At 33.1% G+C, this 14,958-nt stretch overlaps 1 protein-coding gene across 15 annotated transcripts in view; it reads right to left on the bottom strand.

Moving 5' to 3' along the window:
- Positions 1-14,958, bottom strand: part of TRIQK (triple QxxK/R motif containing) — a 93,276-nt gene that overhangs the window by 61,049 nt on the left and 17,269 nt on the right. For 6 of the 15 annotated variants that reach the window (XM_032858728.1, XM_032858721.1, XM_032858730.1 and 3 more), the window contains 2 exons: positions 12,212-12,281; positions 9,612-9,735 (listed from right to left, as the gene is read on the bottom strand). The exons of 5 other annotated variants lie outside the window; for them this stretch is intronic. In XM_032858728.1, the coding sequence (XP_032714619.1) occupies positions 9,612-9,629 (18 nt within the window). In that variant the 5' untranslated portion in view covers positions 9,630-9,735; positions 12,212-12,281. Of the gene's footprint in view, positions 1-9,595; positions 9,736-12,211; positions 12,282-14,644; positions 14,750-14,958 lie in introns of those variants that run through there. 4 more of the 15 variants (XM_032858722.1, XM_032858727.1, XM_032858725.1 and 1 more) reach the window with 3 other exon arrangements.

Below are 14,958 nucleotides of genomic sequence, written 5' to 3'. Positions count from 1 at the left end.
TCAGTTTGCCTATTAAACACTGGTGCTCCCCATAGTTCATCCATTCCACATGTGCTCACCTTGGGTACCTCATTCCTTTGAATATATGTATCAAGGACCTATATCCCTAGCCCTGGCTTCTTTGATCATACATCCAGCATTCTTCTGAGTATGACCAATGTGAATTTCTCATTTGTCCCAATGACTGACTTGTTTTTTTCTATGTTCTAGAAAAAACAATTTTAACTAAAAAATTTATTTATTATTTATTTTATTTTTTAACTAAATTCAAGGAATGTCACAGAAGCAGTGTTATTTTCTTCTCATTGCATGTTTTCCTCAATTGGTAGTGTTAACTTTGATCACTTGATTAAGGTGATAATCTGCCTGATTTCCCCACTGTGAATTTAGTTTTTTCCTCTTTGTAATTAATAAGTATTTGGTTGGGAGTACTTTGAAATTATATAAATATCCTGTTCTTCCTCAAATTTGCAACTACTAGTTTAGGATTTATTGATGCTTCATGCTGAATTAATTATACTCATAGAGTTGTCAAATGATTTTCTAATTTCATCATTCCTTCTACATTTATTAGCTCATATTCTATGGTATTAAAAAGTATTTCCTTCTCCCTATTTATTAATTCATTTCTGTGTTTATAGCAGTATATACTCACTTGTAAATTGCTATTTTGTTCAATAGGTGAAAATTCATATATATCACTTGTTTATTTTGATGCTCAGGTTGTCCTGGGTTTAGCCAATGAAAGGTCCTTCAGGTGGTTTATATCGTTTTGACATATTGCCATCATTTTTTAAACACCTGTTATTTTCTGGCACAAGAAAATATTCAAGATTCATCTTATACTCTCCTTGATCCTGCCCTGGAATCTGTCATTTCTCCCATGAGCCCAGTTACCTTTCAGTGAAGAACAGTATTTAGACATCAAGATCTGGGGACAGGATATGTTCCTTGCTAACGAGTGATACCGTTTCTAAGCTTGTCAGTGCACAGAGCTAGGGAACATACGTATTGGCATGAAGTCAGTGCTTCCAACTTCCAACCCAATGCCGCACAATTCATTGTAGTTTTTCTCTTTCTACATTTATATTTGTAACTTTCTTTTCTAACATTGACAAACCTATCAGCATTACTATCAAGGAAATTTGTCATATTTAATTTTTTGTTTAATATTTTATAATAAAAAGTTAATACCTAAGATTTTTAACTTGTAGATCACCTAAGAAACAATATACAAAAGCCCATTTGAACTAAATCTAATAAGTAACTAACCTATGCTAATGTAGACCAACTTGAGAGTAATAGTAATCTCAAATATCAAATACCCCACAGATGTCAATCACATTACTTTATGCCTTACAGACAAGTGCTCCACTCTATGGCAAGAAAAATGAGACTGCTCTTAAAACAACTAGGCTTATCCCTAAAGATGGCCATCTTCTCATAAGCATATGTTTGCATATGGGAGAAATAGTTAGTGTAATAAAATCAAGGTTCTTTGAAGATAAGGATTAATGGAATTCTAAATAGACAACTAAAAGTGTTGTTTCAATGTACATATAAGATTCACCATAAAAAAGAAATAGATTGCATATATTGAATTGCTAACATTCAAGATCTATAAAGATCTACATTGTGCAATTACTTGTATATATATGGATTCATCACTTATTCTAAAATTGGAAAATGATAGTTTTCATACTTCTTTTCATTAAGTCTTTTATTTTAATTTCAGTATAGTTAACATACAGTGCTGTATTATTTTAGGTGTATAATATAGTGATTCAACAATTCCCTACAATAGTCAGTGCTCATCAAAAATGTACTTTTTAATCCCCATCACCTATTTTACCCATGCCCCTAACCACCTCTCCTCCGGTAACCATCAGTTTGTGCTTTATAATTCAGAGTCTGATTTTTTGTTTCTCTCTCTCTTTTTTCCCTTTGCTCACTTGTTTAGTTGCTTAAATTCCACATATGAGTGAAATCATATGGTATTTCTTTCCCCGAATGACTTACTTTTCTTAGCATTATAATCTGTAGTTCCATCCAGATTATTGCAAATGGCAAGATCTCTTTCTTTTTTTATGGCTGAATAATGTCCCATTTGTATATACATACCACTTCTTCGTTATCCATTCATCTATTCATGGATATCTGGGCTGCTTCCATAATTTGGCTATTGTAAATAAAGCTACTATAAACATAGGGGTGCATACCATCCTTTGAATTAGCGTTTTTATACTTTTTTTGGTAACTATCCAGTAGTACAATCACTGAATCATAGAGTAGTTCTATTTTTAATTTTTTGAGGAATTTCCATACTGTTTTCCACAGTGGCTATACCACTTTACATTCCCACCAACAATGCAAGAGGGTTCCTATTTCTCCCCATCCTTACCAACACTTGTTTCTTGTGTTTTTTATTTTAGCCACTCTGATAGGTGTGAGGTGATATCTCACTGTAGTATTGATTGGCATTTCTCTGATTATGAGTGATGTTAAGCATCTTTTCATATGTCCGTTGGCCATCTATATGTCTTCTTTGGAGAAATGTCTGTTTATGTCTTACTTGTTTTTTGGGTGTTGAGTTGTATAAGTTCTTTATATATTTTGGATACTAACACTTTATTGGATATGTCATTGGCAAATATCTTCTCCCATTTATTAAGTTTTCTTTTAGTTTTTGGCAATTATTTTTGGGAATTATCACTTATGCTAATTATTAGTCATTTCGATGTATATTACCTATTTCAAGTAATTAGGTTTTCAAATTCAAGAAAAACATCCTGGGAAAAGTCACTTAAGAGCAAAAATATGACTTCACTTATATGTAGAATCTAAAAAACAAACAAACAAACAAACAAATGAACCAAAAAACTGAAAAAAAAAACCAAAAAAACAGAAACCAACTCATAGATAAAGAGAACAAACAGTTATTTGCAGAGAAAAGGGGGCATGGGCAAAATAGATAGAGGAAATTGAGAGATACAAACATCCAATTATAAAATAATTAAGTCGTGAGGAGGAAAATACAGCATAGGGAATATAGTCCATAGCATTATAATAACAGTATATGGTGACAGACAGTACCTACACTTATCATAGTGAGTACTATATATTGCATAGAACTGCCAAATCACTATATTGTACAAGTAAAACTAACATAACATTGTATGTTAACTATATTTCAAAAATAGAAAGGTTTTAAAAACTTCAAAAAAAATCACCTAGATTTTTCTTTCTCTCTCCTTGTCTTTGGCTAACTACTTTAGGAAAAGCAAACTGGAAAAGAAACTTCTAGTTTGCTACATGGATAGTTTCTAAGAAACATCAATGTTAATATACCAGACCAGAACATACAAAACTTGAGTTGAGCCCAGTCTTTAAAAAAAAAAAAAAAAATTGCATGGCCTTGACAAAACCATGCTATTTCCCTTCTTAAATGATTCCTAAATTTCCTTCAAATTAAGACAAACTAGTGTACATGATCATATGTATCAGGTTAAGGATAATCATTTTCATGCCTAGAAACAAATCTTAGAAACAAACAAATTAGAGAGACCCAATAATAATACTACATATTTTTAAACATATCTTTTAAAACCAATGAAAGATATGTTCACTGAGGTAAAGTTTATCTGAGTATATAAGAGGAAATAAACATCTCAAGGCAACCATCAGAATGCTCTTTATGGTTATTTTGTTTCTAATAGTTTCATAATTCTGTATGACTTACTAAAAAATAGCTTTATTAGTAAATAAGTGTCAAAAGTATAAAAATAACTAGTATACATCCAATTTCATAGAAGTTGCATTAAATGCATTCATTATATTGATGTCTCACATGATTATATCATTACCATTTTACTAATATAAGGATTTCTCAGACTGGTAGTTTCCAAACAGATTGTATTATTAAAACTTATATTTATAAACAATGATGCAAATTGCTCATTTTTAAAACCACCAAACTATACTGCCAGAGAAATACAATAAAAAGAATTGAGTTTAAAAACTGAGAAAATAGGTTAATGGGGAGAAGCACTGGGTTATTAACTAATATAATTCTGCTACATAGAAACAAGTATGCATTTTACAAAAATGCAAAAGTAAATTTATTCTTTTTAAAAGATTTATTTTAAATTTTGAGAGATTTAGAGAAAGAGAGATGGGGGGAGACAAGGGGAGGGAGAATCTTAAGCAGACTCCATGCTGAGCGCAGAGCACGATGTGGGGCTCAATCTCATGACAGTGAGATCATGACCTGAGCCAAAACCAAGAGCTGGATGCTTAAACAACTGTGCCACCCAGATACCCCTAAAAGTACATTTATATGTTTTTATAGCAATCGATTGATAGAGATAAAATACCCCATATATGAATCAAAACACAAATGAGAAAATCATAAATTCTACTTTGTAATGGGATCTATCTTCCATTGCTTATTCCTTAATTCCTATTCTATCAAGTACATAATATTTTTTTTCTTTTAAGATTAACTTTTTTATTACAGAGAGAGAGAGAGAGAGAGAGAATGAGAGTTGGGGCAGAAGGAAAGAACCCCTGGGGCAGACTCCCTGCTGAATGTGGAGCCACACCACAGAGCTCTAGCCCATGACCCATGAGATTATGACCTGAACCAAAACCAAGAGCTCAAGGCTTAACTGACTGAGCTATCCAGGTGTCCCTGTATTGCCTTTTATAAAGCATTTCATTTAAAAAGATGTTAAAGTGGGAAGCCGGGGTGGCTCAGTTGGTTGAGCGGCTGCCTTTGGCTCAGGTCATGATCCCAGCATCCTGGGTTCAAGTCCCGCATCGGGCTCCTTGCTCTGCGGGGAGCCTGCTTCTCCCTCTGCCACTCTGTCTGCCTGTGCTCACTCTCTCTCTCTCTCTGACAAATAAATAAATAAAATCTTAAAAAAAAAAAAGATGTTAAAGTGTTGCTTGATAGTTGACCTAAGAGCATTCAGTTTCACAAAAAATAAAGAAAAGCTATCAAAGTGAAAATATGGAAGATATAGATTTAGAATGGTTAAAAAGCAATAAAAGACTTTACATTCCAGCAATGTTATAGATTAATGAGATTAAAACATTTATAGGCTTCTGAGAGTCAATTATCATATGGTTTCACTCACTTGTGGCGCATAAGGAATAACATAGAAGACATTGGGAGATAGAGAGAAGTGAGTTGGGGGAAATTGGAAGGGGAGAAAACCATGAGACTGTGGACTCTGAGAAACAAACTGAGGGTTTTGGAGGGGACCGGGGCTGGGAGGGTGGGTGAGACTGGTGGTAGGTATTATGGAGGACATGCATTGCATGGAGCACTGGGTGTGCTGCATAAACAATAAATTCTGGAACACTGAAAAGAAAAAATAAAATTAAAATAAAAATATTCATAGGGTTTTGTTTACATGAGTCTTTATGAAAACCGAACATCTAACACTCTTGTGCTATGTTGCTTTATATATTATGTATTTATAATTTATGTATTATACATCAATGAAAGGTTACAAAACATAAAGGATTCAGCTAACATAATATTTAAGAAGAAAGAACTTTAAACAGACAAGAGGCTGAAAAAAGAGAACTAAAAAGAAAATATTAGGGAAAAAAAGGAGTAAAAAAGTCTCCCAAATTACAACAAGTGATAAAATAATCTAAGATCAATAAACAATGAAACAAAGACACAAAAGAGATAAGATGATCCACATAGACAAAAGTTTTTGAAAAATAAAAACATGAAACAAACTCTTGTGATAGAACAAGAAAAAAGATACAAAAGTATTAGAAATATATAAGGGAACATGGCTAAACATTCAGCAACTATTACTATTAATTAAGAAGAGGATACTGTAAAAAAATTTCTTGTAAATAAATTTAAAAATTAAGATAAAATATCATTAATACCAGTTCAAGAAGGTCTAGGTAGCATAAAATTGAATAGAATAAAAGTCATTTAAAAGAATCAATCAGTGTTTAAAATCTACCCTTAAAAATTAAAAGATGTACACATAAAACAAAAGCAACAAGACTAGATAGGGTTTTTTTTGTTTGTTTGTTTGTTTTTTTCTTTAAAGATTTTATTTATTTATTTGACAGATAGAGATCACAAGTAGGCAGAGAGGCAGGCAGAGAGAAAGGGGAAAGCAGGCTCCCCGCCCAGCAGAGAGCTGGATTCGGGTCTCGATCCCAGGACCTGAGATCATGAGATCTGAGATCATGACCTGAACTAAAGGCAGAAGCTTAATTAACCCACTGAGCCACCCAGGTGCCCCTAGATAGTTTTAAAGGTAAATTCTATTAACCATTCAAGAGACAGATAATCCATATAAACAAGCTGTATCAGACACATAGAATGATAAGCTATTTTGAAAAATACAAATAGGTACAACACTGCTCAACTCATTTCATGAGGCTAACAAATCCTTTCAATGACACCAAGGCAAGGACATTATGAGAACGAGAAATCATAGGTCAAACTCACTTATAAAGAGAGAGATAAAAATCCTAAGTATAATATTGGAAAATAAATACAATATGTGTATATAATCATATAACAATGTTTACCACAATAGAGCTGGGCTAATAGCAAAAATGGAAAGATAGTTTAACACTAGATAATACATTAGTAATATTCTCCATGTTAACTGATTTCAGCTGAAAAAAATTGGAAGTCCTCAACAGATACATGAAAAAAGTTATATTCAATATCCATTGATTCTTAAAGAGTGAGACAAAGTAGAAAAGAAGGGAAGGAGGAGAGAAAAGAGACAAAGCAGGAGGGAAATAGCAATAGAAAAGAACCTTGTTACGTTGTTGATGGTAGCAAACAGAAAAAGAAAATTTATCCTTAATTGTGAAAAATCATGAACAAGACAATCACTATAATCAGAAATCCAGGTGATATAGTGAGACAAGGTGAGACAGGACATAGAAATTGAAAGAAAAAAAAAAGTTATGACTATGATTCACAAATAATATATCACAAATAATATGACACAAATTATTAGAATCAGTATAAGATTTTTTCATAAGAGCTCAGCAAAGTTACAATTTATAAAGTCTATATACAAAAATCATAAATTACTATAGCAATAAAAATTTTTAAACATCGATAAATACCATGAACACATATAAAATATATGCATAACTTTTTTAAGAGAATAGATTATTGCAATAAAATAAGAGCAGTAGTTAATGGGCATTTTGAGGAGAGCTACAGAATATGCAATAAAATCTAAAATATGTATGTGTCAGAAACATCAGTTTCACTGCTAGTTATATGAACTAGTGAAACATCCTCTATGTAAACAAAACATTCAAAAAGCTATTTAATGATAGCAAAAATTTTAAAAACTTGGAAAAAAAATCCAAAGTCCTGTATGTACATCACAATTCATTCATCAGTGAAATATAATGAGGTTAAAATGATGGGGCGCCTGGGTGGCTCAGTGGGTTAAAGCCACTGCCTTCGGCTCAGGTTATGATCCCAGGGTCCTAGGATCGAGCCCCACGTTGGGCTTCCTGCTCAACAGGAAGCCTGCTTCCTCCTCTCTATCTCTGCCTGCCTCTCTGCCTACTTGTGATCTCTGCCTGTCAAATAAATAAATAAAATCTTGAAAAAAAAAAAAAAGTGTAGGCAATGAAGGGCACTTGGATGGTTGGATGGTTCAGTGTGTTGAGCCCCCCATTCTTGGTTTTGGCTCAGGTTGTGGGATCTATCCCACTTGGGGCTCTGCATTCAGTACAGGGTCTGCTTGGGATTCTTTCTCCCTACCTCTCCTTCCCTCTCTGCTCCCCCCACTTCCCATTCACTCTCTCTTTCTCTCTAAAATAAATAAATAAATAAAATCTTTTTAAAAAATCTGTGGACAGAGATAAATTACATAAGGTTTTAAAACATTCAAGGGGCACCTGGGTGGCTCAGTCAGTTAAGGATCTGCTTCGGCTCAGGTCATGATCTCAGTGTCCTTGGATAGAACCCCAAATAGGGCTCCCTGCTCAGTGGGGAGTCTACTTCTCCCTCTCCCACTGCCCCACCCCACTGCTCATGCTCTCTCTCTCTCTCTCTCTCTCAAATAGATAAAAAAAAAAAACAAAAAACATTCAAATTAATAGCTGATACTACTTAGGGAAAATATACAATATATATAATATATATTTTCATGCTTCCTAATAATAAACGTCAAAATATCAAATTCTTTGGTTATCTGGTGGAAACAAGAAAGACATACAACTGAGATTGCTTGCACAGAGGTATTTAATTGGATCGATCTGTACATAGCATACAGTTGGGTCTTGCTTTTTTACCCAGTCTGAAAATATTTGGCTTAAACAGGATGTTAAGGGGGGACCTGGGTGGCACAGTTGGTCAAGCAACTGAGTGGTTTGGCTCAGCTCATTATCTCAGGGTCATGAACTTGAGTCCTGCATCAAGCTCCTCACTTGGCACAGAGTCTATTTGAGTTTCTCTCTCCCTCTGCCCCTTTCCCCTCTCAAATAAATAAATAAATCATTTTATTTATTCATAAATAAATAAATATATATATATATATATATAAATGGAGTGCGAGAATCACTTTATTTAATGGAATTGTGTTTGTGTTTATATCTACTATCATGTAATTTATTTTTTATTTGTTCTATTCTTTTCCTTGTTCTTTACTTTCTGCTTTGCAATTAATTGAACATATTTTAGTATTATATTCTATCTTCCCTTTTAATTTGTAGTTATTCCTTTTTGTTTTGTATTTTTAATGGTCACTCTAGAATTTATAATGTCCATATATTGCTTGTCACAGTCTATCTTCAAATAATCTGCTACTACTACAGTAAACTTCCATTTCCCTTCCCCAATCCTTTGGGACATTATTATGTCACATGTTACATCTACATGTATAATAAATAAGCCATAGCCAATATATTTGCTTTAAACAAACAAATATATTTTTCCAAATTTTTAAAAATGAGAAAAATGTTTTTCATATTTATCAAAACATATTTCTTATTTCCAGTTCTCTTTATTCATTTATAGATTGATGTTTAATTTTCTTTTTTTCTGAAGAACTTCCTTTAACATTTCTTGCAGTGTAAGTTTTTGGCAACAAATTCTCTCAGCTGTTTTTTTAGATACATAAGTATTTGTTTTGTCTTTCATGTTTGAAGAATATTTTTGCTGGGTATAGAATTCTATTATTTTATTTTTTTGGTACTTGAAAAATGTCACTCCTTTGTCTTCTAGTTGGCATAGTATTGAACATTCTTTAAATTAATTTTTTTCTTTACTTCATATAAATCCCCTGCTGTGACTATTTGAGATTTCTTTTATCCCTGTTTTCAACAATTTAATTTTGATGTGCTTAGGTGTCTGTTTATGTTTTATCCTAGTCGGGGTTCTTTGGACAATTCAACTAGCCTTATCAGAGAAACTGGGTTCCACCCTACCCTGATCTTGCTAACAATGACAACAAAATAAATGACAATAAGAAAATATTTTTGTAATATTTGTAATATAATTCTAATCTGAATTCTGCTGTAACTGTGAAATATAGACAACTGGCTTTTGTCTACACTAGTAAAGAATACTGACCTGGTTGAATACTCACATTTGAAAAGCAACACATCCATATGATCAATGCTCTTCAGTACAACTCTAAGACTTAATTAACAAAGGTATCCAAAGGAAGGATAGCTATTGTTTCTTATGTTAATTTTGATTGAGTTATTTCCCTGTCAGTAAAAAAAAAAAAAAAAAAAAAATTCCAAATTTTGAAGAGACTCTAAGAACCAAGGAGAATATATTACCTAAAGATTAAACTTTACAAACATTCAATGAGTTCAAACTGTGGCTTAGGTTCTATCAAAGTCACCTTTACATGATAAAGAATTATTAAAGATGTTATCCAGATGCAATTGCTATAAATTATCCTTAGACTCAACTTACATACTTCTCCATATTCACTGCCTACTATAGCCTCAGTCCTTGCTCAATGGTCAACACCAGCCATTACCTTCAACTCATCTTCTAACACCACTGTCTCTCTTGAGTTCCTCTAGGTGTAACAGTAAATTACAGCTTCCACTACTACCTCCACAGTCACAGACATTCATAATCCCACACCCACAGGAAGCCTGGCTCCTCCCACCACTTCCAAGAGTCTAATGAAGCCACAGAGTACACATTGTGAGATTTGACTTCCCCAACAATGATCTGAAAAGTACAAGGACAATAACATACCATGAGATGAGCTTTAACCAATGGGAAACAAAAGATAGGAAGATGCAGGTAGATAAATTTCTTTCTTTCTCAGTTCAGATACATTGACCTTTGAACAACACAGGGGTTAGGGATGCCAACCCACAGTCAAAAATCCATGTATAACTTTTAATTCCCCCAAAACTTAACTACTAAAAGTTAACAGTTGAATGGAAGCCTTGCCAATAAAATAAACAGTATAAACAGTCAATTAACACATATTTTCTATGTTATATGTGTTATATACTGTATTCTTACCATAAAGCTACAAAAAATACTATATTTATTGAAAAAAAATCCACATATCTTAAATACACAGTTCAAACCAATGTTGTTCAAGAATCAGCTGTAATTGGTTCTGTACAGCACGTCTGGAGATTTCCCACTTGACTAAACAAAAGTCTATGTTTTCTGATGCAGCTGTGGCCAGCCCAGTAACCACCTTGTATTTGTCTTTCTTTATACTGGTTTTTTGTTTGTTTGTTTGTTTGTTTCTTTGTTTGTTTTTTATATCCCCCTAGTATTGTACCCAAGCTTAACTTATACATCGAAATCTGATGACCTTATAATTCATTATTATATTCCTGTCACATCAATTCCTAAATATATTACAGCTTTTTGTGATTAAGTGGGATACTGTGTGATTTCTTAAAAACAGTTGTGAGTGTCAGAGACCCACAGTAACTTTGCCTAGAAATTCACAAGCTGCTTTTCAAAAATAGGAGTCTCAGTGTGTGGATTCCCTATGTCTATCCTGTTCTAAATGCAGATAAGAAAAAACTATGATGGGGCACCTGGGTGGCTCAGTGGGTTAAAGACTCTGCCTTCGGCTCAGGTCATGATCCCAGGCCCGGTGGTGTCAGGCTCTCTGCTCAACAGGGGGCCTACTTCCCTTCCTCTCTCTCTGCCTGCCTTTCTGCCTACTTGTGATCTCTGTCAAATAAATAAATAAAATCTTAAAAAAAAAAAAAAACTATGATAATAGTTGCAGAGACGTAGGAAGCCGTATGTCAAATGTAAATACAAAAATGTTAAGTGGGTATAGTAAGAAAGACCTCATATTATCTACAAAAATAATGAGGTGATCTTGAGAACAGAGTAAATCAAAGTTTGAGTATGGGCAGAATCTGTGAATATGATGAAATATAACTTCTATGATTATGTTAAATTAAATACCAAAAGAAGTTTCACAGATTTAATTAATGTCTACATCAGCTGACTTTAAAATAGGGATATTTTCAAACTGGGACTCATCTAATAATAAGAGCACTTTAAATCTTGGTTTAGAGGTCAGAGAAGTTAGAGAGATTCAAACTAAAAGGGATTTGATGCCTGAGAAATTCTCCACTGCTGGATAGGGCCATGTGGCAAGACATATGAGTGGCTTAAAGGAGCCAAGAGGAAAGGAGGATTTCAGTCCTACAACCACAAGAAACTAGATTCAGCCAACGACATATCTGATTTTAGACGAAGATTCTTCCACAGAGCCCTGAACACCCTGGTATGATTTCAGGTTTGTAAGACCCTGAGCAGAGAACCCAGCCAGGCCACACTGGACTTCTGACCTACAAAACTGGGAGCTAATAAATGGTTGTTGCTTTAAGTCACCAAGTTCATGGTAAGTGGCTATGCAGCAATAGAAAATTAATTAATATATATCTGGGAATGGGTCATCTGATATCTGATTATTGAATCAGTTAAACATAGCTATGCAGGCTATTACTAGCAATTATTTTTAAAGACAAAAGAATGTTAAATCCTTTCTTAAACTATATTCTTATTAGTAAGTTAAAATGTCACTATTTTAACATATGTCTTAGAGGCTTCTATTTTAGAATCAATTTTTATTCTCCTATAAAATGGCATTAGTAGTCTGCAAGTTATCTCTTTCCCACTGGCTAATTTTCAACAGTGTTGATAAAATCCTCCTTCAGTAAGTTAACATTTTACCTCTGAATCAGGTCCTCTAGAAGATATTTCCAAAAGAGAATGATTATTGTCAGTAATTTGCTATTTGCCCCTGTGAACAAATAGAATAATGATCACTGATGTTCATAATAAAAGGCCACAAGCACAGGAAATACATAAATGTTTTCTGATTAAAAATTCAATTATTTTAATATAGTTTATAAATATATTTTATTTCATTTTCTTTTATACTCCATTACATCTACATTTAAATTACTAAACACAGCATCTCCTTCAGCCATGTCATATAATAAAAAAGTTCATTTTATTTCTGCCCCAGATCTTTGTATCTGAACTTATATGTCTTCAGATATGTAAGGTATTGATTGAAAAAATATCTTTTCATCTTTATTATTTCTAAATAATTTGAAAAACATACTTTGGATCTCTTGGCTAAAGAAATAGAAAATGAATATAGAGGACCCCAGTCACATGGTCCTTAAATGCTCACTCATATAGGTATCCACTGAGAACATGCAGCAATCACAAGAAAACAGGGAACAGTAATGTGCATGATTTTTACTTGCACAGTTTCATACCTTCTATAGAATCACTTGATTTGTTACATGGTGAGAAGACAGAGCAACAGAATGCTAGCACCTTTCATTAAGTACTTCATGTTGATTTGTTTCTTAATTTTGAGAATTGCATTTAAATTTTTACTAAACCTACCTTAGGCAAACACTCAAGCAAGGAAAGAATGACGTTTGTGCAATGAACATGAAAAGCATTCCTTATAAAAAAGATAGAGAGAAGCGATAACCAACAAAGAATTCCCATATCCTTCACTTTACACTTTTAACTCTGAGTATCATTACAAAGACTAAGGGAATAATAAAAGATGTGTAATAAACTGAATAGATAAAATCAATTAAAGGTATTCATGTTCTATGTAATTAAAGAGAGAGAGAGTGATAATTTTTTGAATTAAATATTGAAGTTTAGGGACGCCTGGGTGGCTCAGTTGGTTAAGCAGCTGCCTTCGGCTCAGGTCATGATCCCAGCGTCCTGGGATCGAGTCCCACATCAGGCTCCTTGCTCGGCAGGGAGCCTGCTTCTCTCTCTGCCTCTGCCTGCCTCTCTGTCTGCCTGTGCGCTCTCCCTCTGTCCCTGACAAATAAATAAAATCTTAAAAAAAAAAAAAAAAGATTGAAGTTTAAAGGGTTTACTCAGAAAAACAGATAATCTCTGGAAATAAACTATACTAATAATGGTTTATTTCAAAGATTTAGCAATATGCTAGTCTTCATGATGTTAAAATAGTTTAACTGTGAGTGCTGAAAGACAGGAAATAAAATTTTTATAAAGATTTACTTTATTACTTTATTTATTTATTTGAGAGAGAGAGAACGACCAAGGGGTGAGGGGTAGAGGAGAAGAGGGAGACGGATAAGCAGACTCCATGCTGAGCACAAAGCCTGGTACAGGGCTCTATCCTACCATCCTGAGATCATGAGCTGAGCCCAAATCAAGTGTCCAATGCTTAACCAACTGAGCCACCCAGATGTCCCAAGCAATAAAAACTTTTAAATAAAAATGTTGGTTTCAATTATTAAAAAGAAAAAATACACAAGTCTGACAATCATAATTTGCATAAAATTTCATATTCAAGATAAATAGTGGGGTTTGCTTTAATTTGACAAGCAGTATGTATAAATTATCTCTACATAAATCAGTAATCACATTTATTCATAATAAATCAATATATTTACTACAAAAACATCCTTCTTTATGAAAAAACGTGTATGTGTGGGTGCATATACAGAATATGTACAAAGACTTTATGTGTGTACAAGCATAGATATTCATTCTAGTGTTATCATGCACCCAAATAGACAGCTCCATATAGTAAGTTTAAGTATAAAATAAAATTAATTTTCAATTAAATTATTTTTACTAAACTACATCCCCAGAAATGTCCAGCAGCTTCTATTAAAAACAGAAGCAAAGAACAGAAAATTAAAAAGAAAAATATATGTCTGATATTAAATAACATAACTATTAAAACAAAACAAAACAAAACAAAAAACCCTTAACTTCCCAGTGAAAAAGATGCTCTGGGCAGAAAGAAAATGACTAAAATACCAAAATACAAAGTTAGAAAATGGTTTGTTTAATAAAATAGGCTAACTCTTAATAAAAATCTACTATACTTCCTAGAATACTTTGATGATATGAAAATGATGAGTAAATTATTTTTCAAGTGTGATGTATCTAGGAAAAAGATCAGTGAAACAAAAAGAGTAATATCATCACAGCATACAAACAGAAAATTCACATATAGAAGGAAAAAATCACAGTTTACATTGCATTCATGTTTAAAATCAAACATCACTTTTTCACATTCTGAAGATTCCCCCCCCAAATATGGAAAGAAAAACAAGCCAGGGCTTTAATATAATATTTTTTTCCAACCTGGAACAGCTGCAAAAAACAAATCTTGCTGGAGATAAGCTTGGTTATAAATATCAACATTCCCTTTAAATAAGGGAGTCCAGTTTTCATACCATCTGCCTCTTTCTAAAAGGGAAAAAAATATGAAAATCATAAACTAGGACATCCTCTTTCAAATAAGGCATTTAAAAATGAATGTAGTAAAAAGGCTATGAACTCTTCTGAGCCCTGCCTTTAAACTTGCCCTGTTTAGCTCATATCAGGAAACAGGATTTCATGAAAGTAAGCAACTCTTAATCTATGAATAAAGTATCTAAAGCAATTAATAAAGAAAC

Source organism: Lontra canadensis, unplaced genomic scaffold (assembly GCF_010015895.1).
Source record: "Lontra canadensis isolate GAN:19392208 unplaced genomic scaffold, GSC_riverotter_1.0 scaffold15, whole genome shotgun sequence".
In the NCBI taxonomy this organism is placed as follows: domain Eukaryota; kingdom Metazoa; phylum Chordata; class Mammalia; order Carnivora; family Mustelidae; genus Lontra; species Lontra canadensis.
The sequence above is the reverse complement of the archived record's forward strand: the minus strand, read 5'-3'. Positions and strand labels throughout refer to the sequence as shown.